This window comes from Nomascus leucogenys, unplaced genomic scaffold, assembly GCF_006542625.1.
Source record: "Nomascus leucogenys isolate Asia unplaced genomic scaffold, Asia_NLE_v1 000914F_71817_qpd_obj, whole genome shotgun sequence".
Classification (NCBI taxonomy): Eukaryota; Metazoa; Chordata; class Mammalia; order Primates; family Hylobatidae; genus Nomascus; species Nomascus leucogenys.
In genome coordinates this window covers 38,359-64,615 of record NW_022097334.1, presented here as the reverse complement: position 1 = coordinate 64,615, position 26,257 = coordinate 38,359, and the positions used below count along the sequence as shown (strand labels likewise).

Genomic DNA, 26,257 nt, shown 5'->3' with positions numbered 1-26,257 from the left:
GCCACCATTTTCACTCCTGAGAAAACTCCTCCTCCCTAGTAAACCATAGGATTTTCCTTGGTCCCAGTGAGAGTTTTCCCGAGTGAAGAGAAAAGACAGAACAAGAGACTGATGTGTTATCTGTTTCCACTAACTGCAGTGATTCTGAAACTTTGGGGGACAGGAGAATTATCTTCAGAATCATGAGCAATCCAGATGCCATGGTTTCACACAAGACACTGGAAGTTCTTGTCTCTGGGGGGTACGCACTAGGCATTGATATTCGTTAAAGCTCATTCACTGATTACAAAGTGAGACAAATAAATACTCTGCTGCAGGTTTTACTAATGGCATTGTACTTCACACACAATGCACTTGTCTTCAGCACAAAGACCTCTTGATTCCATGCCTATGGACACACTGTAACTGGGTATTCGCAATTCATTCTTCTGGATGTAAAAGAGGACATAGGCTTGTTGACTCAGGACAGAAGTGATGCCAGAGGCAGTGACCTCAGCATCATCCATTTTATACCACTGGCCTTCTTGAGTTTGACATAAGAGAAGTAATGTCCATTGTGACAACTCCACCCAGTGTGGACCAGCACAGGATAGAGGACATAGACAAGAGGTCCTGTGTTCTGCCGAGACATATATAGCTGCATGTCAAGGCACTCAGGATACTGCACATTCTTGGCAAGTTTGTTGCCTGTGACATCAGAGAATCTCTTCAATACAAGGATGAGGACCTTGGCAGAAGTATGTAAAGTTAACGTCTTGGAGGCAGGCGCCTCCTGGAGACAAAGACCACAGTGGTAGGCATTCTCTCCATTGAGTTCTTTGGGCTTCACCAACTGTTCCAAAGCTTGCTTCACACTCTGAGCTGCCTGGATATCCAGGGCGATGTCCAGGTAAGGGTCAAAGGTGTCTGAAATGCCCTGGCAGTGGAGACACTTGATTTAAGATCTCCAGTCCCCTCCAAATATTTGGTGGATGACGGTGGTGTCCTTAGAGTGTTGATCTACCTGCTTGTGCCTGGGAAGTCATGCCTTTTTTCATGGCAACCACAGTGAACATCAGAAATTCATGGGCATCTTCCTGCTTGCCTCTATGGAAGCCAGTGGCCAATGCCTGTGAGGGCTGGATGACATAGGAGGGCCCGTGTGATGTGAGCTTGCATAGTACAGAGAATCAGCACTTGTGATGATGACAAATTAGAAAGTGCTCCCGGGACAGCATGTAGTTGGCAAGGGGTGGTGTGAATGTCAGGCACTGCAGGGAAGCATTCACGTAGCAGGTATTTCCCATACTCTGGAGCCCACAAGCTGTCTTGCCACAGTAGCCAAATCATCACAGAGGTCAACACGGGTCTCAGATGACAGTGGTAACTTCTCAGGGAGAGAAGTCCGCTGGATTTCAGCAAAAGCTGCATCTGGCCGAGAAGATGTGAGCTTTGAAAAGTGGTTGAACTGCCACTCACCTCCCAAGTAGAGTGAGTCGTCATCTATGTCGCCTGGAACAAGGATCACAAGGTTTTTCTGCTGGGACCGCAGGTTGCAGAAAGACGCTATCTCTTCCGAGAGAGTCTTGAAATAACCAGCTCTCTGGCCACATCAGCCCTTATATAACTCACCCCACCAACAGCGAACACCCCATCCACCCATCAGGTGCACGATAAACCAATCCACTATCAGCACTCAATTAAGGAATGAGTCACAGGGTGCGCCCCCTTGCATTCCTGGGAATTCAACAGACACAGCCCACATCATGATTTCTAGAACACCTGAATGAAACTGCTCCTCAGGATGATAGGCATATATAATATGAGTGTAACCGGGTTAGGACAGTGGCCACACAGTTGCCTTATTTTAGTTAAAACAATGTCAGGGAAGAAATCTTTACCTATGAAACCGTGTGTGTGTGTGTGTGTGTGTGGTGTGTGTGTGTGTGTGTTTGTACTGGGATGTACTTCCAAGTATCTGCTTTTGGCGGATATCATCATCCTTTCAGCGACTGAAGGACAAGAAGTCAGAAGTGCGCTTTCTGACTTGAGAATAGTCAATGAAGTATAGTAATTAGCACAGCATATTTTTTTCCTTAAAAAAAAAGGAGTGATCCGTGGAATCAAATAGATCTTCCAGCAATAACCTTTCCATATTCAGCCTATTGATTCTATATCCGAGTGAAATTACCTGCCAGTGGGGAACAAGACAAGTCTTTGCATGAAATGCTCTTGTGGAAGCTAGATTCCCAAATAATAAAGCATCAAGTGGTAGAAACATGCACTGAAGTTTGAAGACAAACTCAGCGCACAAAGTAGACTGTGAAACACTTTCTGGAAATCATGCAATCACGGAGAGACTAATTGATGACATTCCCCAAATTTATGTTTGCCAGAAAAGAGAAATAGTCATGACATTGTATAGTCAGTGGTTTCGGACGTACGATGGCAGTTTAAGAAAACATGAAACAAAAAACTTGAGAAATCAGAAGGTATCCCAACTAAAACCTTTGGTTTATTAAAGAAATGATGAAAATAAAAATGATGTATCTCACAGCATGGGTGATAATATTTTCACACGTATGTGAGAATGGATCAACATTTGATAGAGATGAAATAAAAAGTTCTAAATTTGACAAAAGCAAACAATGAAAATTATACCATAGAAAAGCCTGGGTGACAGGAGTGAGGCCCTGTCTCAAGAAGAAACCATCGGAGAGATTTAAAAGCAGACAGAGGATTGTATAACATTGTTAATACTGGCACTTGTTTCAGTGGCAAAAAGCAAAAATAAGCCGTGTATCTCATGGATTCTTGCATCAATTGTTCAGGATCCGAGATGTTGCCTCCATTTCCAGGTATGCATTGTATGGTGGAATTGCAGTTAGCACATTTGGTGCAAATTTTAATGCTGATGAAAGTGGACATGTTCCCTGAACTAAGAGGGACAGAATTTTGGCGTGTCTTCAGGCTCTCTGGCTTACCAGGAATGAAGATCCTGGCTCTAGGGATTTTCCCAAAATATCTTAGACGGTAAGAAACAGGGCAGAATTTAGGCCTGGCTCCAAGGCCTTGAGGTGTAAAGAAACAGCCCTGGCCTCAGGGCCCATGAAATTAGGATGATTTTAAGGAGGCTGGTGGAATGAGAGGACTGTGACCTTTCTTTTATCTTTTCATGGGCCAGGTGTGCTCACTCAGAAGGCTTCCTGTGCCTGATGTAAAGAGTCCTGGGGGAAGAAAGGAGCACTGCTTAGAAAGATGCTCCACAGAGAGAAAGGAGCCACCATTTTCAGGAGAATAATCCCCAGAAGCATGAGCAATCCAGATGCCGTGGCTTCACACAAGACGCTGGAGGGTCTTATTCCTGGAGGCGGGACCTGGGCATCGGTGTCCTTTAATGCTCATAACTGATTTTGAGGTGATCCCAATCGATAACCTGTCTGCGAGTCATGCTCATCGCACTGTAGTTTTCACACACATCACACGGTGACCCTGTTCATATGCACATTTGGGTGCTTGAGGAGGGTTGCACCCAAGATTCTGTGGTTCTATGGAGCCCTGAGTTGTGCCCTGGACAACTTTCCTCAGGGGTTGGTCAACTTTGATCACTGCACCTAATGAGAAAGGGACCATGAAATCTAATCAGCAAATACAGAAAAGGAAGGGGCCATTTCCCACAATCATTTCCACTGAAACACCACGTCGAATAAATAAGTCTGATTGCAGGACAGGGATTGTGCTTCAGAGATGCACCTTTCACAGCTGGACAAATGACCTGGAATCTCCCCAAATGCCATTTGTAAACACACCAAGTGAGATTTATTTCAGGGCTTTCTGATTTTATTTTAGTTGAATACACACACTCCTGTGTTTGATTTTCTTTATTATCAATACGACTTACTTCCAAATGACTTACGTGCCAGTGGGAAAATTTTCTGTTTCAATTCTTTGGAAATGGACACCATGAAACAGGCAAGTCGGTCTGTCTATTTCCAGCATTATGTGCGTTCCACCAAGAGCACAAGTCCTAGGGTGCCTGAGGTCCTTTCAAGAAACAATGTAAAAACGGCGAGCCAGAGTAAGAAAGAACACCCTTCCTATCTTCCAAATGCATTCCAGTTCTACTATTCAAGGTGGCAAGGATGATCCACAGATGTCCCACATTAGCAAAATTTCACCTTCTCCTGCCGACCAACAACTGACAAATGAAACACACTCCAAGAGAAAATAGTAAAACCAGTTCCCTGCAATAACCTCATATGCAAACCTACATGTCAATATGTCATATTCAGAAATGCACACTGAATGTCATCTGCCATAAACACAAACACACAGACAGTCCCTCCACTGGTTCAGAGCACTACTGACTCCAAAACTCAATGTTTTCCATGTGTCAGCTCATCCTTAGACACAGCCATCACTCTCCAGTTTTCTCTCTTGTATAGACAGAACCCTGGTTTCCTCATTACTTTATGTAGGATTGACAGTGTAGGTGTTTGTGTGTTTGTGTTCATGTGCCTTTGTGAGTGTGTGTATGTGTTTGTGTTTGCTTGTGGGTGTATGCGTCTGTGTGTGTATATGTGTGTCTGTGTGATTGTGCTGGGATGTACTTCTAAGCATGTGCATTGTCAGATACCATCATCCTTTCAGCGATTGAAGGGTAAGAAGTAGGAAGTGGGCTTTCTGACTTGAGAATAGTCAACGAAGTATAGTAATTAACACAGCGTATGTTTTTCCTTAACAAAAAAAGGAGAGATCCGTGGAATCAAATAGACCTTTCAGCGATAACCTTTCCATGTTCAGCCTATTGATTCTATATCCAAATGTAATTACTTGCCAGTTTGGAACAAGACCTGTCATTGCATGAAATGGTCTTGTGGAAGCTAGATACCTGAATAATAAAGCATCAAGTGGTAGAAACATGCACTGAAGTTTGACGAAATACTCAATGCACAAAGTAGACTGTGAAACGCTTTCAGGAAATCCTGAAATAGGTGAGTTACTAATTGATGACATCCTCTGAATTTATGATTGCAAGAAAAGAGAAATCATCATGACATGCTATATTCAGTGGTTTTGGACGTACGACGGCAATTTAAGGAAACATGAAATAAAAAAAGTTGAGAAATCAGAAGCTTTCCCAAATAAAACCTTTGGTTCATTAAAGAAATGTTGAAAATTAAAACAATATATCACACAGCATGGGAGATAATATTTTAATACGTATGTGATAACGGATCAACATTTGGTAGAGATAAAACAATACTTTTGAAATTTGACAAAAAAAAAAAACAAAATTAAACACTGGAGAAGCCTGGGTGACAGGAGTGAGGCACTGTCTCAAGAAGAAACAGAGAGATTTAAAAGCAGGGAGTGAAACAGAGGTTTTTATACCATTGTTAATACTGGCACTTGTTTCATTGGGAAAAGGCAAAAACAAGCCTTTTATCTCATGGATTCTTGCATCGATTGTTCAGAATCTGAGATGTTACCTCTATTTCCAGTTAGGCATTGTGTGGTGGAACTGCGGTTACCACATTTGGTGGAAAATTTCATGCTGATGAAGGTAGACCTGTTCCCTAAACTAAGAGGGAAAGAATTTGGGTTTGTCTTCAGGACTTTTGGCTTACCAGGAATGAAGATCCTGGCTCTCAGGATTTTCTCAAAATTTTTCAGACAGTAAGAAACAGAGTAGAATTTAGGCCAGGTGCCAAGGCCTTGTGATGTATAGAAATGGCCCTGGCCTCAGGGCCCATGAAATCAGGATGATTTTAGGGAGGATGGTAGAATGAGGGGAGTGTGACCTTTGGCCTTGTTCCTTTCCCTTGTCTTTTCATGTGCCAGGTGTGGTTAATCAGAAGGCTTCCCCTGCCTGATGGACAGAGTCCTGGAGGAATAAATGAGCACTGCTGATAAAGATGCTCAACAGGGAGGAAGGAGCCACCATTTTCAGGAGAATGATCCCCAGATGCATGAGAAATCCATATGCCATGGCTTCACACAAGATGCTGGAGGGTCTTATCTCTTTAACCGGGACCTGGGCATTGGTGTTCTGTAATGCTCATAAGTGATTTTGAGGTGAGTCCAATTGATAACCTGTCTGCGTGTCATGCTCATTGCACTGTAGTTCACACACATGTCACACAGAAACACTCTGAATAAGCACATTTATGTGCTTGAGCAGTGTTGCACCCAAGATTTTGTGATTCTACGGAGCCCTGAGTTCCGTCCTGGACATCTCTACTCTTGGGTAGGTCAACATTGATCACTGTACCTAATGAGAAATGGACCATGAAATCTAATCAGCAAATATACAAAAGGAAGGGGCCATTATCCACAATTGTTTCACTCCGGTAGGTCAACTTTGGTAACTGTACCTAACAAGAAATGGATCTGTGATGATTCCAAATCAAAGAATCTGTTGGTTTTTTGCCATCTGAGTGAATTCTGTTAACATTTAAATAGAGTTTAAAACCTGAGATTTGGCATGAAATCTAATCAGCAAATACACAAAAGGAAGGGGCCATTCTTCAAAATCGTTTGCACTGAAAGACGACCACTGATAAACAAGTCTCATTGCAGGACAGGGATCCTACTTCCAAGATGCAGCTTTCACAGCTGGATGATTGACCCAGAATCTCCTCTAATGCCAGTTTTTTACACTCAAAATGAGATTTATTTCAGGGCTTTCTAATTTTATTATAGTTGAATACACCCACTCCTGGGTTCCAATTTCTTTCAAACACCTTTAAATAATTAAGTATCTTGCTGCATCAGCCCTCATATAACTAATGCCCACCCACCGAGACCATTACATTTACCCATCAGTTACCCTATTTACCAATGAAATATCAGCATTCAATTAAGTTTTTTGTCTTAGGTTGTATCCTCTTGCATTCCTCAGGGAATTTAATGGACACAGCTTACATTGTGATTATGGAACAGTTGAAGCAGATTTACTTGTCAGTGTTATCAGCAAATATGACTGGAGTGGAACCAGGTTAGGATAGTGGCTAAACATTTGCCTTATTTCATGTAAAACAATGCTAGTTAAAAATTGTATACACATTAAACAGTTTGTGTGTATGCATTTGTGTGTTTGTGTCTGGATGTGTGTGTATGTGTTGAGAAGTACTTCCAAGCATATGCATCTAGGAGATAAGATCATTCTTTCAGCGACTGAATGACAAGAAGTTAGAACTACACTTTCTGATTTGAGAATTTGCAGCAATGTTATGTAATTAACACAGCATATTCTTTGTCTTAATTAAGATGGAGAGATCAATGGAGTCAAATAGACATTCCAGAGATAACCTTCCCATTTTTGGCCAGTTGATTCCATATCATGTTGTAATGATCTGGCAGTGGGGACAAGTCTTTGCATGAAATGGTCTTGTGGAAGAAAGATATGCAAATAATAAAGCATCAGATGGGACTACTGCCTTCAATAGTGAATGTAGAAACATTCACTTAAGTTTGATGAAATTCTCAATGCCCAAAATAGATTGTGAAACTTTCAAGAAAACATGCTATAACCCAGAGACTACCTGACAATATCCACCGAAGTTATGACTGCAAGAAAAGAGAAATATTCACAGCATTTTTAATCCAAGGGTTTCTTGTATATGACAGCATTTTTAAAAAAGTCAAAATCAGAAAAGCTTGACAAATTCGAAGATATCTAAGCTAAAACCTTTTGTTCCTTAAAGGAATGATGAAAATAATTGCAATGTAACACACGGCATGTGAGATAATGTTTTAATTTAATACATATCTAAAAATGCCTTGAAATTCAATAGAAATAAAATAAAAACTTCTAAAACTTGACAAAAGGAAACAACAAAAATTACACATTGGAAAAGCCTGACTGACTGGAGTGACATCCTGTCTCAAGAAGGAACAAACAAGCACACAAACAAGCAAAGGATTCTAAAAGCAGGTAATCAAACAGATACTTGTACACCATTCTTCCTACTAGCACTCTTCATAGTAGGAAAAGGCAAAAACAACCCAAATGTGTGACGAATTACTTCATCAGTTTTTTAGGATCTGAAATACTGCCTCAATTTTCAGTTACTCATTGTGGGGAGAACCTGCAGTTACCACATTTGTTCCAAAATTTTATGCTGATGAAGGTAAACCTGTCCTGCATTCTCAGAGGAACAGAACTCTGGTGTTTCTCCAGGTTCCTTGGCTTACCGGGAATGAAGATCTGGGCTGTATAGACGTTTTTCAAAAGTATGTACGTATGTACGTATGTATGTATGTATGTATGTATGTATGTATGTATGTATGTATTTCCTCTTTTTAAATTAAAAAATACAGGATACATGTGCAGAACATGCAAGTTTGTTATATAGGTATCCTTTGCTATGGTGGTTTGTTGCACCTGTTGACTTATCCTGTAAGTTTCCTTCCCTCACCCCCAGCCCCCAACGGGCTGTGTTGTGTGTTGTTCCCCTCACTGTGTCCTTGTTTTCTCAATGTTCAACTTTCACTTATTAGTGAGAACGTGCGGTGTTTGTTTATTTTTGGTTCCTGTGTTAGTTTGCTCAGTATGATGCCTTCCAGCTTCATCCATGTGCCTGCAAAAGACATGATCTCATTCCTTTTTATGACTGCATAGTATTTTATGGTGTATATGTACCACATTTTCTATATCCAGTCTAGCACTGAAGGGCATTTGGGTTGCTTTCATGTCTTTGCTATTGTATATAGTGCTGCAACAAACATACGTATGCATGTGTCTTTATAGTGGAATGATTTATATTCCTTTGGGTATATAGCCAGTAATGGGATTGCTGGGTCAAATGGTATTTCTGGTTCTAGATTCTTGAGGAATCGCCATACTGTCTTCCACAATGGTTGAACTAATTTACAGTTTCACCAACAGTGTAAAAGCATCCGTCTTTCTTCTGAGCCTCACCAGCATCTATTGTTTCTTAACTTTTTAATAATCACCATTTTGACAGGTGTGAGATGGCCTCTCACTGTAGTTTTGATTTTCATTTCTCTGATGATCAGTGTTGTTGAGCTTTTAAAAATATATTTGTTGATTGCATATATGTCTTCTTTTGATAAGTTTCTGTTCATATCTTTTGCTCACTTTTGATGAGGTTGTTTTTTTTTCTTGTAAATATGTTTAAGTTCCTTGTCAACTTTGGTTATTAGACCTTTGTCAGATGGGCAGATTGCAATAATTTTCTCCCATTCTGTAGGTTGCTTTTTTATACTAATGATAGTTTCTTTGCTGTGCAGAAGGTCTTTAGCTTAATTAGATCCAATTTGTCAATTTTGGCTTTTGTTGCAATTGCTTTTGGCATTTTTGTCATGAAGTCTTTGTCCATGCTTATGTCCTGAATGGTATTGCCTAAGTTTTCTTCTAGGATTTTTATGGTTTTGGATTTTACATTTAAGTCTTTAATCCATCTTGAGTTAATTTTTGTATAAGGTGTAAGGAAGGGGTCCAGTTTTGGTTTTCTGCCTATGGCAAGCCAGTTTTCCCAGCAGAATTTACTGAATAGGAGATCCTTTCTCCCTTGCCTGTTTTTGTCAGGTTTGTCAAAGATCAGATGGTTGTAGGTGTGTGATGTTATTTCTGAGGTGTTTGTTCTGCTCCATTGGTCTATATGTCTGTTTTGGCAGCAGTAGCATGCTGTTTTGGTTACTGCAGCCTTCTAGTATGGTTTGAAGTTAGGTAGCGTAATGCCTCCAGCTTTGTTATTTTTGCTTACAGTTGTCTTGGCTATATGGGGTATTCTTTGATCTCATATGAAATTTAAAATAGTTCTTTCTGATTCTGTGAAAAATGTTTGATGGGTATAGCATTGAATCTATAAATTAGTTTGGGCAGTATGACCAATTTCACAATATTGATTCTTCCTATTCATGAGGATTGAATGTTTTTCCATTTGTTTGTGTCCTCTCTTATTTCCTTGAGCAGTGGTTTGCAGTTGTCCTTGAAGAGGTCCTTCACATCCCCTGTACTCCTAGCTGTATTCCTAGGTATTTTATTCTCTTTGTAGCAATTTTGAATGGGAGTTCATTCTTGATTTGGCTCTCTGCTTGACTATTGTTGGTGTAAAGGAATGCTTGTGATTTTTGCACAATGATTTAGTATCTTGAGACATTGGTGAAGTTGCTGATCTGTTCAAGAAATTTTTGAATTGAGATGATGGAGTTTTCTAAATATAAAGTCATGTCATCTGCAAACAGAGACAACTTGACTTTCTCTCTTCCTATTTGAATACCCTTTATTTCTTTCTCTTGCCTGATAGCCCTGGTGAGAACTTCCAATACTATGTTGAATAGAAGTGGTTACAGAGGACATCCTTGTCTTGTACCTGTTTTCAAAGAGAATGCTTCCAGCTTTTGCCTATTCAATATGATGTTGGCTGTGGGTTTGTTATAAATAGCTCTTAATATTTTGAGATATGTTCCATCAGTACCTAGTTTATTGAGAGTTTTTAACATGAAGGGATGCTGAATTTTATCAAGGGCATTTTTGCATCTATTGGAATAATTGTCTGGTTTTTGTCTTTGGCTCTGTTTATGTGATCAATTACATTTATTGATTTGTGTATGTTGAACCAGCCTTTCATCCCAAAGATGCAGCCGACTTGATTGTGGTGGATAAGCTTTTTGATGTGCTGCTGGATGCTGTTTGCTAGTATTTTATTAAGCATTTTTGAATTGATGTTCATCAGGGATATTGGCCTGGATTGAGCAGGTATGTGTGTGTGTGTGTGCGTGTGTGTGTTTCTACCTTGGTTTGCCAGTAGATTGATGTGTGAGTGTGTGTGACTTGTGTGTCTCTGTGTGTATGTGTGTGTGTGAATGTATGATAGAGAGCCCAACTAGGGCAGAGGAGGTTCCCTGGCCTGCCATGACATTAAATGTTCTGAATTCAAGATACCAAGAGTGGCATGAGACCCAAGGTCAAAACTTCATGATGTGGCCAGGTTTCAGGGGTTTCTGGGAGCTGCCGGTGGGCATGTCTCAGGCTTGCTCCCACTGACAATCCATGTCTTCTCTCTAAATTGGAGATGGCTCTGTATGGAGAACAGGCAACTGAGAGCATGATGTAAGGGATCTACCTCATACTCACTAGGAAAGAAAACAGTTTTCATCATCTCTCACTCCATTCCCATTGTAAATCTATAGACACAGGGGTCAGTTACCTGAAATGTTAGCGTAGCTAAAGTCCTCAGACCAAATTAGATGCCCTACCTTATCATGTGGATCAGATCCTAAAAAAACAACTGCTTCCTGTGGTCATAATCTTTTATCACAGGCCATTTCCAATCCAGAGGAAGACCTTCTAGAAGAGGTGGTGGGTGGGAGAGTGCTGACATACTATGTGAAGCTATAATTTGTAGTTGGACATGAGTGCATGTGACCTTGCACCACACAGGGAATGTGAGCTGGATGACAAATGGAGATTTGGACTTGTGATAATTGGCCTCTGTGTCATGGTTTGGAAGACTGACTGGTCCGTTTATTTCCTGTAGCTTGACTACCACACAAATGAATCCACTCAAATGTTGGCAAGTGGAGCAGAGTCCCAGGACAGGTAAGGCACTTTCCCTGCTTTTTCTTAAGATCAATCCCCATGCCTAGAAATTAATGTCAAATCCCACAAAATCATTAAAGTAGAGAGTGCATTCTGCAGGATGAGTGAAAAGGCATTTACAATTCTTGGGGGCAGATGTTCTGCAATTGGCCTGTGCTAGTTCATGTCTTTCTGCAGATCACATCCTTAACCTCTAGAGAGTCTTGCAAGACCAGAACCTTACCTTTCCCAGTCCACAATCTCTACAAGTACAGAAACACCCCCAGTTCAAGGATCTTCACACCTGGATTTAAGCCTACTCCTGCAACTACCCCAGGTAAGTTTCCTTGTTCTTAATGGCAAAGTTTGGACAATGCTGTTCAAACTCCAGGCAACAAGCAACATCTAGGGAATGTGCTTTTAGGTAGGGTCAGCATAATATCCCATTCTGGCGGACATTTTTATTTTAAAGTTGTAGAGGGTGATGCTGCTGGCAGCTCCCTCCCAATCAGCACCATTTGCAGCCTCTTGAAGACAGAGAACTGAGGGCTGTCCTTCGAATGGAGCAGTGTGATTCCAAAAAAAGAAATGCTCCTTGTGGTCCTGGGACCAGGGATAGGACTCCAGTTGAGCCTGGTGGAAGAGGTTCAACAGAGAGCCCTGCAGCTGAGCTTGGGTAATGTGGTCCATGTGGTTGTTTCTGAGTGTGTCCTGAGGTTGATGGATGGCTTGCAGTTCCCTATGCAGATCCAATGCATGTTTTGCTTTCTTGCTTCTACAACCTGGAAGTTATATGTCCAAGATGGAGCCATCTCAGCCATGACAACAGAGAATGTACCACTCTCACGTGAGGAAGAGGGGTAGGCAGTGCTCCTACAGCCTTTGATGAGACCCTGAGGAAACCACATCATGGAGATCAGCCCTTCTCTCCTGTAAGGAACTCATCCTATGAAAGAGCAACTGGTGGCTGCAAGAGCTGTCTCTGGGACAGCTGTTCATGTCTATATCTGCAGGGTAGCCCTCATAGTCATATGCAGTCATATCCATAGTCATATCTGGAGTCAGACTCCAGTTTGACTGATTGAGTGGAGAAACTAAACATTTATTACTGAATAATAACATTAATCAACCATCTTAATGATAGTAATAATAAACATATTGATGAGCATTAACAGGAATGATGATGATTATTATGATACTAATATCCATAGTTAATAATTTTAATATTGATAATAATACTAACCCTGTGGACTTGGGACCTAAAGAACCGTTTCCTCTGGCAATTATCCCATATTTGGCCACATGGGGTAATATTGAGTTCCAGAAGGCGAAGATTAACATTCAAAAAAATAGAAAAAACAACTTGCAGGTAGGCATGTGCACACATGGGGACTCTATGGAAATCTCAGGTGTCTCAGCCTATGAATAAATACTAAAGTGACTCTTGTTCTGGATCTCCATGCTAACAAACATGCACCAGCTTTCAGGAGGTAGGACAGCTGGCTGATGGGGCAAGGCTTCTTGAAAACATGGCAGGAGTAAGAAATCGCACATGCTGCCCAGCAGCAGAGCTCATGACAAGCAGTAAACCCCAGCGAAAGGACCTGGCTACCCTTCTGCCATCTGCTTTCCCATGGCCCCTCTTGACTGGTACATCTAGGCACTGGCATAACCTTCACTGGCTATAGGAGGGCATAATCCTCAGCATTCTCCCACCTGCAAGAAAGACAAAAATTAACTGAATACCATGGCTTCTGGGTATCCTTAGTGGGCTTAGCGTATTTTGCATTTGCTTTAACAGGCCATTTATCCAGGCAGTGACTTTCAGTACAGCTACAGTCACCTCTGGACACCTGTGGAGACTTTAAAAATTTCCAGAAGGTCAGGAATTTTTGGAGACCTTTCTCATGGCTATGTCGCCTGCAAAGGTGAATCAATAAGCTTCTGAACTGACTTAGAAAATGTTGCAGAGACTCTCGTGAGCAGATAGACCCTCTCCTGCCACTCCAGATAGACATATCTGGGTCACACACACCTGATTTAACAACATCTCATTATCTCAGGTGGGTAACAGACAGCAATTTGGATATCCCAGTGTGGATGAGAGATATTGAGTTGGCTTAGAAAAATGTTAGATAGACTAGATGGGGCAAGAAAGCCCGTTCTGGGGCTCAAAAGCCTGCACATAGAGTTGCTGGCACATAAAGGGTATGTATAAATTCTTTCTCAGCCCATGAGAAGATCAGGATGTACTTCATCAGTATACCATGCTGTTATGAAGAGATTCTTGCCTCTAAAGGGACTCAGAATACTTCAGGGAACCTGTATTAGTCCATTTTTACACTGTTGTAAAGACACTACCCCACACTGGGTAATTTATAAAGGAAAGATGTTTAATTAATTCACAGTTCTGCATCGCTTGGGAGGCCTCAGGAAACTTACAATCATGGTGGAAGGCAAGACAGAAGCAGGCACCTTTTTTCACAAGATGGCAGGAGAGAGAAGTGAGTGCACAGAAAAAGAAACCTCCTACTTTTTTTTTTTTTTTTTGAGACGGAGTCTCACTCTGTCACCCAGGCTGGAGTGCAGTGGCATGATCTTGGCTCACTGCAAGCTCTGCCTCCCGGGTTCACGCCATTCTCCTGCCTCAGCCTCTCCGAGTAGCTGGGACTACAGGCGCCCGCCACCACACCCGGCTAATTTTTTGTATTTTTATTTTAAAACCATCAGGTCTCCTAAGAATTCACTCACTATTGTGAGGATAGCATGAAGTAAACTTCTTCAACACATGGCGATTACAGGTCCCTCTGTTGATATGTGGGGATAATAATTTGAGATGAGGTTTGGGTGGGGACACAGAGCCAAACCATATTATTCTGCTCCTGGCACCTCCCAAATCTCATGTCTTTTATATATATTTCAAAACCAATCATGCTTTCCCAACAGTCCCCCAAAGTCTTAACTGATTCCAACATAACTCAAAACTCCAAGTCCAAAGTCTTATTTGAGACAAGTCTCTTCTGTCAATCAGCCTATAATATTAAAAAAAAAAAGTTACATCCACAATGGGGACCTTCTGACCCTGACCAGTGCCCTATCCTACTATGGCTCAAATGATATCCAAGAAGTAAGACAAAGTCGTTTTTACTCTTTCCTCTAATCTCCTCTAGCAGAAGGAAGGGGTCTTTTTTGGAGCTGCAAGCTGGGCTGCCTGGGGTTGGAGGAGTGGTAATGCAAGTACTCCTTTAGCTGTCGTGGCTGGTGTCTCAGTAGGTTTTATGGCCGCTCAACTCAGTACACTGGCTCTGAGCACAGTACTACTGTGTCTGCAGTAGTGTATGAGATGGAAAATAAGTCTCCATTCTCCAAGACCCTTCTTGAGCATCAAGGCTGCCTGATTGTTGGAATATAGCTACAGACTTTCCTCGCTGAGCCTAGCATGCACATGTTCTTCTGCTGGAAAAAAAAAAAAAAAACACCAAACAACTTCCCATAAGTGGAATGTTCTGGGACTCAAGGCCATCTACATTATTTTGTCCCCAGGGTGCTCCCTTGATGTGGTGTGCTTCCTCTTTCCTCAGAGCAGGAGTCCCTGAAATTCAGATTACTGCATATGCTGCTGCTGCTTCTCTGGGTCTAGCTACCCAGTGGGGCTGCCGCACACCAGGCTGGTGCTCAAGAATGTCTGCAATGGATCCAGTGATGTAATCTGTCCTCAAGTCTCACAGCAGTGTGTATCAGCAGCTGATCAGATGGGGATAGCAGGGGAGTGATGTAGACTCTGAGAGATTCCTTGGTTATAAATAGTCCTAGTGTTTTGTGTGTTGGATTTCTCAAATGCCAGTTGTAGTAGTAATGAACTCATCACATGGACAGACTCAGGGCCTCCTGGTTAGCCAGAGTGATGCAAGCAATGGTAACAGTTGTGGTCACTCACAACTTTTCTCCTTCCTGGGTGCTATGTTATTCTACCTGCAGATGCTGTAAAGGACTGTGTCAGTAGGACTTCAGCCAGGAGGTGGTGCTTCCAAAAGACTGCCAGCTGTGGTGGTAGTAGTGAGATTTGGACTTGCCTTATGTTACCCATGGGAGGCACTCTGGTGTCTCAGGAAATAGGTGGAGCTATAGAGCTTCTAAATGTTTCTTCTGTTTTTTGTGTTAATCTACCAGAGTAGGTGGTTGAGCAAAGCCAGGTGGGAACTAGGTCAGGTAAGGTGATGCTCTGGCTCTCTACGTGTGGGACAAACACTGGCTGCAGTGGGAATTGGAAGGCAGTTCTTGGGCCACTGGGGTAATTTTCCAGAGAGAAGTGAAGCTGTCTCTGCCTCTGTACAAGGAGAGTCCATATGAAGAACGGGGAGTAGCAGCTTGGTAGTAAGCCCCATCCAGCTCCCACACACTTGGCAAGGCAGGTCTCACACCCACAGTGTTCCACTGGGAGTAGCTAGTTAAGTTTCAAGAAGTCGGAGCTCAGAACTGAAAACTGATCTATACCATAAGCCTGTCATATGGCAACAGCAACTGCAACCTTCAGGCCACACCCTTCCTGATCCACCTGAAGAGTAGGGGCCCCCAGCTCCTGTGCTTGCTCCTGCAGCACACTTCCCACTCACCTATCAGTTCTGGCCTGGGCAGTTTGTCCCCAGTCAAGATTATATCAAACATTTCAGTTGGGAGGTTCTCTCAACCTGTGACTACCATCTGAGTTAGCTGGCAGACTTCTAGGAGGTCCTCTCTGAGGTAGAATCAGAAATGGCTTCCCTCCATCCTGCTAGAAACTGGGAATGTGTTGGAGATTCAAAGCACATCCCAATGCCACTCCTCATATACTCACCACTCTTCCCTAAATCAGCTCCAGCGCTGAGTAGAGTTAAGGCCTTCCCTCACGGCCTGGATTGATAGGTTTCCCAGTGGAAGTGTATATCTTAGAGTCAGTTTACCCCCCTCGCACACCCTGGAAACTTACAATTTTCTGCCTAGCTTATGGTGTAAGCTGCATCCTGCTGCTTCTTTCAAATGGTCTGTGGCTTATTTCAATTTTCCTGTTAAATTTCTGTGTTGCTTCTTGAAAGAAAGTTCACAGTGTGAATCTCTACACACCATTTTGTCTTTCCAAGTGCAAGAGGCAGACTAACAATGCCTTCAATCCACCATCTTGGAAAACAAAATTGACAGTTTTCTCATTTTTAAAAGTTTTGTTAAGATCTGTTAATGACTCACAAAGAAATAGTACTTGGGTATATTTGAAATTAGTATTTATTCATTTGTGTTCATAAGTGAAAATGCAAGATGGTTATCAAGATGGAAGTACTTAATATGTATATTTTAATATTCTTAGATGCAAACAACTTCACTTTTGATGTATTTTTATTTTATCTCAGTTTCATTTCAACTTAGGTTTAAGGGGTTCTTGATAATCTGACATAATAAGTGGTGTTGGAACTGGCATTAAAATCCACCCTGCTCTACAGCACTTCATCCTTCTTCGGCAGGCACCAATTTGATCTTCTACTACTTTGCAGACATCTCTTCTGCAGACACCAGACAAATTGAGATAATGACCTTCCGCAGCACCCAAACCACCTCTTACTGCAGGAAAGAAGATCCAGTGAGATAGTTAGTCCACAAATGGAATGTAAATCCATAAACACTCTTAAGTAACAGAGTAAATTTAGTATGAGGGTTTTTATGTGGGAGCTCTTGAAATGGTTGCTGCTCATATGTCAGAGACACATGCAGATTGAGAAAGGTAGCAGTTCCAATCCTGGTTTGGCCCAACAGTCACTGCATTTTTGGTGGGGAAAAGGGATGTGGGAGGAGATGGTACATCTTCATCTTTTTCTCTGGGTTTTCTGTCAGAAAGGGCTGTTGCTTACTCCAGTGGCAAAAAATGCCAGTGTCTTCCGCCAGAGTGGGTTACTGAGGGCCATGATGGTTCCACCTTGTGGCTGATACAGATAGTCCCTTTCTGCTTTTGTTTCTAGCCAAAAAAGATGTTTCTGGCATCTCAGGTATGCTGATTTCAGCAGCTGTTTGTTCTATGTGGCTATTCTTTTTTTTTCTTTCACTCTCTCTTTCTCTCTCTTTTTTTTTTTTTTTGGCTTCACTATGTTGCCATAGTTTCTTAAATGGTACCTTGAACCCTCCCAGGGCTATTTTGGTTTGTACATAGCTATCTATATATTTTTTTCTTGGGGGGAGGGTGTAGAGCTAAAGGCTGGTATATCCTGCTCCTGCTCCCCCAAGTGACGTTACTCCCCCAAGCTAATATTGCAGGCTTTCAATTTATTCATGCTTTCATCTGTTCAAACATAATTAGAAATTACTTTTTCTCTCCACATTTAGATTTGATCTATCTACTTTAATTGCTAATAGTGGCTTAGTCATAGAATAGATTAGTTAGAAAAAGTATGTTTTTGACATTATAAATGGTTCTTTCAATTTGTGTCTAAAAGTGGAAAATACTAGAAAGCTTAACATTTATTATTGTATTCAGACCATTATTTCCTCCAGATGACCTTTATTACAACAAAGATAATTTAATGAACATTTCTCTAATGGTAAAGCTGATGGCTTTGTGCTATTACAATATCCTTAAAATAAAGTGATGGTCTGGTGGAAAGAACAACTAAAGCAAAGACTAGGAAAAAAAAGTTAATACCTTCATTTTGATCTCACTCTGCATTAGGAGTTTTCAATGTGTTAAAGGTTTATTATACATTAAGTAATTTAATATTCATTTAATAATAAATGGGTTCTATTAAATATGATTTTTAAAATTATAATCACATTACTTTTATCCACATCTGTCTACTGATGCCATTCTTAGATGAGAATGGTATAACATTATTTTATTTTTTTCATTTTGCCACATCTTTATTTACTTAGGTTTATGCTGTATCAAACAATGTATGTGTGGGAGTAATGGGTGATTCAGGAACGCATGAGAAGGAGATTTAAGCTCTTTAACCTTGAACGACTAAAATTAGCAACATAAGATTGAAATACATACATAACACTCAAGTGGTACTTTCAAAATAGTGTATATTTCCTCTGTTTATTTGTAGCTTTTAAATCCAGCTAGAAGCATTGTATTTCCTTTAGGCACCATAAGTCTGAAAGTCTGTAGTGAAAACTACAAGTAGTAAATGATGCTAATATATGTGCTCCCACCTGTGGAAGAATTGATTGTCTTAGATAAAAAAAAAGATGTTGCGATTGGTGTACAAAGTATCTAGAATATAATCTGGTGGTGGTTTTTCTGTTTCCATAGCAGAGTAACATATATAATATACCCATTTCATCAAGTTATTTAAATATGCCTTTGAACGTGGAGAATTGAAAATAATACTGTGAATCCTGGTAAACATTTAAAAATAATGAGAAGAATATTGCCTTTACAAAGTCAAAATTTGACTGAATACAAGCCATATAGCAATTTCATAGCAAAACACTTCCTTCAATCCTATTAAAATCAGAAGGAAAAGAAGAATACCCACTGTCAATTCTGTATTAATATAGTTCTAAAAGTTTTGGACAATGAAATATGTTGTAAGAAAATAAGTCAGGGTAGACTTGAGCCCATTCTTTTTCCTCTCCTTCTATACCTCCCAAAATACCATTGGAATGTTGTAACATTTTGGAGAATCTATAGTAGTGTCCCAAATCATAGAATAGTATGAATACATCTGAATCTGAGATATCTCCAAAAGACACAAAATAGGTGTCATTAGAATGAAAGAAATATTTAGGCTTTTGGTCATGACTGCAAGTTAGCTGCTCTCAAATGACTGCTGCTATCGAACAAATACACTTTAGAGGATCTCTTTGAAACATTTCTATTCTTGAAAATGGTTAGGCAAGTTCTTAAAATATCTCCTCTTTGAAACACAGAAATAGTCTGTGAACTGGAGCTTGAACACTGAGCACTTTGTATTGGCTAGCTGACGGAGGGGGGTGAGGATTTCCCAGATCTTCTGGGAAGATCTGCTATTATCAGCAATGCTAATGGTGGTACTACTGACTCTTGGGCCATCAGAAATTCCAATTCATTAATCCTAGAACTTCTATATTGAGATAAAGTGTTGAGTCAGTTTCACAGAGGAAGTTTGGATAATAGCATTTTCATTTCAGACCGTAGAATGATGGCAGATTAAGGATGAGCAATGAGTTCAGTATTAAAAATGATGAGGTAAGCAAGACACCATGAATAAAAGTTAATGAAATGAATAGCACATTTAAACCCTTGAAAACTAAATGTATTGAAATTGTCAATGTGGAGAAATTATTAAGCAGCTGTGTATCGACTGTTTAAAGAAACAATCTACTATTACAAAGATGTAAAAACAATAGTAAAACAATATAGATGATAGAAAAAATGGGCAGGTCTGGCTGGGCGTGGTCACTCATGCCTGTAATCGCAGCACTTTGAGAGGCCAAGGGGGGGGTGGATCACGAGGTCAGGAGTTCAAGACCAGCGTGCCCAAGATGATGAAAACTTGTCTCTACTAAAAAAAAAAGTATATATATATATATACACATACACATAAATTAGCCAAGCATGGTGGTTGGCACCTGTAGTCCCAGCTACTCAGGAGACTGAGGCAGGAGAATCACTTGAACCCAGGAGGTGGAGGTTGCAGTGAGCCACGATTGCACCACTGCACTCCAGCCTGGGCAACAGAGTGAGACTCTTGTCTCCAAAAAAAAAAAAAAAAAGGCAGGTCTGAATAAAAAAATTTAAAAATAAATGCAAGTTATTAATGATATGTTAGATATAGGTAACAGGATAATTAGTAAAGAAAAAAATGTTTAAATGATATACCCAGAATGTAGCATGGAAACACAAGGTCTAACATTTATTTAATTCAAATATGCGGGGAGAGAAGTGTAAGAGGATTCACCATTTCAAGAGGTTCTCAAAAAGAAATTAGGAAAAAGTATAAATCCACTGATTCAAAGAATAGATTTCTAACAGATAATATAAAAATAAATTCACATTAGTTAAATTATAAAACATTAAAACCAGACACCAGACCATACAAACATTGAAAAAAGGACAATTTATAATGAAATAATATTTATCTGAATATTATAGAGAAGCAAAAACTAAAAATGAATAAACTAGTATCAACAAATGTTGAGAGAAAATAACTGTTAATATAGAATTGGGTACTCAGTAATGCTGTCTTTCAAGAACAAAAATAACAATATGAAATTGACAGATAAAAACTAAAATTATTCATTACCAAGAGATCTGCAGCAAATAAAATTCCAAAGGCTATATATCAGGAGGAAATAATTTAACCCAAAAGCTGATCTCAGAGTCAACTTGGAGTTCCATAAATATCACTAAACTGATGATAATAGTAATACTTTCTGACATGGGGGGATTCTGAAAAGAACTGAACTTTTACTTTTGTTTAGAATTTAGAAAGTTATAGAAAAATGCTCTTGCCCTGACAAAGAGAATAAGCTGGATAATCTATAGATCATAGATTTCATTTTAAAAGACAGAGCCGAGGTCTCAAAAACAGCTAATTAACTTAAATTCAGAGTGATGAAGCCCTACTGAAAAAAGAACAGATCCACAGATGCTTTGTGTGTACCTGAGTTGCAGCAGCAGAAGAAGGAGGAAGCTGCCCTTGATGGAGATAAGAAGGAAACAAGTGAACCTCAAGCAAATGTTGAAAGGCTGAGTGTGGGCTTGTGATAGTTTAGCATCAGTAGGGGCCCAAACACACTCACTCTCACTCACTAATGCTTTAATGCTTTTCTTTCTTTCTTTCTTTCTTTCTTTCTTTCTTTCTTTCTTTCTTTCTTTCTTCTTTCTTTCTTTCTTTCTTCTTTCTTTCTTTCTTTCTTTCTTTTTTTTTTCTTCCTTCCTTCTTCTTTCTTCCTTCTTCTTTCTTTCTTTCTTTTTTTCTTTCTTTCTTTTTTTTTTCTTTCTTTCTTTTTCTTTCTTTTTTCTTTCTTTCTCTCTTTCTCTCTTTCTCTTTCTTTCTTTCTTTCTTTCTCTCTCTCTCTCTTTCTTTCTCTTTCTTTCTTTCTTTCCTTCCTTCTTTCTCTCTCTCTCTTTCTTTCTTTCTTTTTTTTCTTCTTCTTTTTGTTTTTTTTTTTGACGGAGTCTCACTCTGTAACCCAGGCTAGAGTGCAATGGCAGAATCTTGGCTCACTGCAACCTCTGCCTCCAGGGTTCAAGTGATTCTCCTGCCTCAGCCTCCCAAGTAGCTGGGACTACAGGTGCGTGCCACCACACCCAGCTAATTTTTTGTATTTAGCAGAGATAGAGTTTCACCGTGTTAGCCACTGACCTCGTGATCTGCCTGCCTCAGCCTCCCAAAGTGCTGGGATTACAGGTGTGAGCCACCATGCCCGGCCCCACTAATGGTTTTTTCATGACCTATCTTGTGTGCTCCTAGGTAAGATCAGATGGAGAGCGGGAGAACTATCTGAGACACTTTTGAGAGACAGGCATGTAAGAACTGCTGCAATTTGAGGTCAGAGCAAGGTAAAGATCACACTGTAAGAATCGTGGAAAATCCTCTGTTACTGGGGAGTGGGTTGGGAAGCTGAGAGAATACCCCCTTCACTCTCTTTTCTCACAGGTGCATAAGAAGAGAAGCCTGATGAGGTCTGAAGGCAGGGCAGGGCAGGTAGCTGAGAGAAGTAGATTCTCTGGTCTTTCAATGAGTGTGAGGCAGCTACTGCCCGAGGTTGGGCAAGGGATGGGAGCCCTGAGAGATTCTTGAGGTGCAGAGATAGAGGCTTGCTGAGGATGAAAGTGGACAGGAAAGTTAAGAGAGGCTCCAATGCTGACCATGGCACTCTGCAAGAAGAGAAAATCTGTATGTAGAGGTTTCTGAGGGAAAATCGTGAGTTTAATTTTGGATATACATTACTTTTGAAATTAAGTGTCGAAGTAGATATACCAGTTATGCAGTTGGATAATTTATTATAAGCCTGGAGTTCAAAAGGAGGTCCAAAAGGAGAATTTAAAAGGATGAGACTTGCTGAGCCCTTCCAAAGAGTGTGTGGTGAGGGAAAAGAGAAGAGGACCAGGAACTGAGCTCTGGAGCTCTCCAATAGGAGGTGTGATGCAAAAAGATGAGGAAGAAACAAAGGAAGCTGAAGTGGTAGCTCCAGTGAGATAGCTGAGAATCAAGTGAATGTGCTATCCTGGAAGCCAAGTGAAGAAAGTATACTGTGAAGAAGGAAGTGATTATTTGTGTCAAATGCTGCTAATAGGCCAATTGAAGTTGTAGTGAAAAATGATCATTGGATCTGGCAATACGGAGATTATTCGTAACTTTGACAAAAGTGGTGTCAATAGCATGATCAAAAAGGCGGAGAGAGCCTGACTGGGATATATTTAAGAAACAATGAGAGGAGAGGAATTGAAGACAGAGAGTATGGACAACTGGTTTAAGATGTTTTGTTTAAAAATAGAGCAAAAAATGGGATGACAGCTGGCATCAGAAGAAAAGCAAGGACATCCTTTTTCTTAGATCAGATAAACAACAGCATATTTGTATGCTGATGGTAATAATTTACTAGCATCAAAAATGATGACACAGTCATGATATAGTGAACTGCAACAGGAAAATCCCCAAGTACCCAGTGAAGAGGGAATATAATATACAAATTTAAAAATTATTTGCATCTCTGAATCATGTTTTGATATTAACCTTTCATTCCTGCAGTAGTTATTTTAAACATGTTCTAATTTTCTCTTGTTCAGTATTGCCAGATTATTACAAAGTTTATTAGACTTTTTGAAAAACATTTTTTAAAATACTAGTTTTTTCTCGTTAGTTTCATTAATTTATATTTTGCATTTATAATTTTCCCTTTATCTTCTTTAGGTTTATTATGCTGTTTTTTTTTCCAAAAGCCCCCAAAATGCATGCTTAGCCCATTACATTTTAGCCATTTTTGTATTGAAAGTTATGTTACCCATTTCTGTGTGGTTACCTGTAATATACCATGAGCATCACTTCTTGGTGCATTTCCTCCTTATTAATTCACTTGTCTGAAGTTCCTTTAACTCTGCTTTCTAGTCTTCAGTTTCACTTTGCAAATCATTTTTTATTCATAACCACACAAAACATAATTTATTTTGAAAAGTCTCTCATATAATTTTCAATTATTCTAGGATTATAATTTTTCCGTTTGTCTCTTTGAAAAAATCTTTCAGATTTGTCAACACTCATTTAGCAGTAGCTCCTATTGATAGGATTCCATCCCTCTCTTTTGACCTAGTGAGTGTATATAATAATAGATGCCACAGAAATTCAATCCTGTCAGATCTAAGTTCCTGCATATAAATTTCCATGTCCCACAAAGGCATCTCATTGAGATCACATTCTGTTGTATCCTTACTTTGTATCTTGAGATGCCTTGGTGGGGCATCGAAATTTATGTGTAGGCAGTGTGATCTGACAGGATTGAATTTCAGCAGCATCCATTATTATATCCACTCACTAGGTCAAAAGACATGGATGGAATCTTATCAACAGGAGCTACTGCTAAATGAGTCTCTTTTCTATTTTTCCCTATTATAATCGTAGTGAAGCTGTAAATATTAGGTTCTTGAACCCACAGGACTGATTTTAGGATCTTGTCTGGCCAGGGATATAGCCTGCTAATCTGCAGAACCTTATAGTAATCAGCTACCAACCTACCTGAGGATAAGATAATTGAGAAAAGAAGGAGAATAAGGAGAAGCAAATGGAGTCTCATGGCTGAAGGGCCAGCATCAATGTGGGTTGAGCCTGGAGTCTCTGGGCATTGTGTGTCTGGGCCTTTTTATGAAGCTCTCTGAGTCTGTGATTTGTCCTTGGTTAGTAGAGCCTAAAGAAAAGAGAATAACTGAATCTCCCACAGGAAACTTCCAGGGACACACAAATACATAAATGTGGTGATATCTCAATGGATGAGAAAGCAGGTGAATGCTATTTATTTCCCAAAGATTCAGGATGTCTTTATTGTCACCCGCTTTCTTCATTATTTTTGACACGCACATGCAATAATCATTGATCTTACTTTATACATCTATTGTTTACCAGGCAATACAGTAGGAACTGAAGTAAAATTGTTATACACAAACAGTACATAATTAATGGATATAGTTTGGCAAGTTTGCACATATATATTACTCTTGTTACCACAACCAATATCCAGGTAATAATATATCCATCACCTCCAAATGTTTCCTACGTCCCTTTGTTATTGTTGTTGTTGTTGTCAGAACCCCTAAGATCGACCCTCTTAACAAATTGTTAAATACAAAATACTTCATTGTTAACTATAGGTACTATGTTTTGGAGCCTATCTCTGTAATTGACTCATTTTGTATAGCTTTAACCCTTGAATAATAACTCCCCATATTGTTCTTTCCCCACTCAATAAAACAGCAAACTCTTTTAAAGCACATTCTGTATAATCCACTTTATGAAGCTTTTCCTAACGTTCTTTTATCTGCTCCCCCCCCCATTAAAGGGAACTACTAATATAACAATTACCTGTTTTGGATTATTGTGTCTTTTACATACATTCCTTCATGAACCCATTTAACACCTTATCTCCCATTATCTTATTATGAAGTAAAATAAAACTTGACATGATTTTAAAAATGAAATCACAAAAGGACTTTGTAAAATTATGATGTATCATTGCTTATTTGTAAGAATTCAAGTTACACTAGGGGTTTTTAAAAATCTTTTGTTTTTATTTGTTGCATATTGTGAGCACAGTGTCTTTTCCAGCTATTTGCTTTGGGAAGAAAAGTTAGAGTTACAATGAACATCATAGGCTATCTTGTCTAGTCACTTACATTACAGATAAGGAAATGAGCTGAGGGAAAGGAAGAAACTTGCCCAAGATCACCCAGTGATCTAGTGAGGAAGGTGATAGGGACAGCACTAAGGCTTGGTATTCTGAGCCTCATTCTATTTTCTCCTCTTGGCCCTTCTCTGTTTCCTCCTCTCTTCCCAAGCCTTCCAGAAAAACTTTACAGTGATGCTGCAATGTCTACCTAAGGACACCCAGAGGAGACCCCACTTTTCATTAGACTGCTTTTTTAAGCACTGTCTTGCATTTTCTTCTTCAGTCTTGTTGTATCCCATTTTTGGCTATAAGTAATGCTTCTGCTGTGCTGTTCTATCCAATTAGTTTCTTCTATTTTCATTGAGTGAAAATTAAAACAAAAAAAACCCATTAGTTAATCTAAATTTGGAAGTTTTAAAACTTGATTAGAATTTCCTGGGGATATGGATATAAGACATATATTTTAAAATATTTTTCATTTTCAAAATTAAAAATCAAACCCATATATTTAGCCAGGATGACTACTTGATAACTACTAATCAGTTGGGTCTTCAGTAATGCCACAAGGATAATAATCTTATAAATCAATTCCCTGGTGTTGTGTGCTACTGAATTAATACAATTTGATATGGTATCACCTTTAACCAGGCTTTACGGTGTCACACAAAGGAACAGCACAACAGAACCATAGGGTAAGATGTATAGGGAAAGCCGGGATGTAAAACCCAGCGTTGACTCTGACATTTACTCCACTGTTGGGAAAAGCACTTCAGTTCCCAGAGCCTTAATATTTTCCTCTATAAAACAGGAAAAATAGAGCCATATTCCAGGTTTTGTCAAATCTTGTTGCTGAGTGATTTTATAGTGTCTGCAGCTATCCTCTCTGCTAATCATAACAAG

The 26,257-nt window shown here is 39.8% G+C and overlaps 1 protein-coding gene and 1 pseudogene across 1 annotated transcript; both read right to left on the bottom strand.

Moving 5' to 3' along the window:
* Nucleotides 1–323: 323 nt before the first annotated feature.
* LOC115834239 lies at nucleotides 324–12,577 on the bottom strand (annotated as a pseudogene).
* Nucleotides 12,578–16,913: 4,336 nt separating this feature from the next.
* LOC115834240 (beta-defensin 109-like) lies at nucleotides 16,914–24,271 on the bottom strand. Its single transcript, XM_030808993.1, has 2 exons — nucleotides 24,214–24,271; nucleotides 16,914–17,119 (listed from the first exon to the last, which is right to left on the bottom strand). Exons 1-2 carry the CDS (start codon nucleotides 24,269–24,271, stop codon nucleotides 16,914–16,916), a joined length of 264 nt encoding a protein of 87 aa, XP_030664853.1.
* Between the last annotated feature and the right edge of the window lie 1,986 nt (nucleotides 24,272–26,257).

What these genes read in the sequence shown, in the direction of transcription:
- LOC115834240 (XM_030808993.1), bottom strand. Translation starts at nt 24,271, where the DNA reads ATGAGACTCCATTTGCTTCTCCTTATTCTCCTTCTTTTCTCAATTATC. An exon ending in CTCAATTATCTTATCCTCAG is followed by an intron (nt 17,120 to 24,213) that starts GTAGGTTGGTAG and finishes TCTTTCCTGCAG; the next exon opens with TAAGAGGTGGTTTGGGTGCT.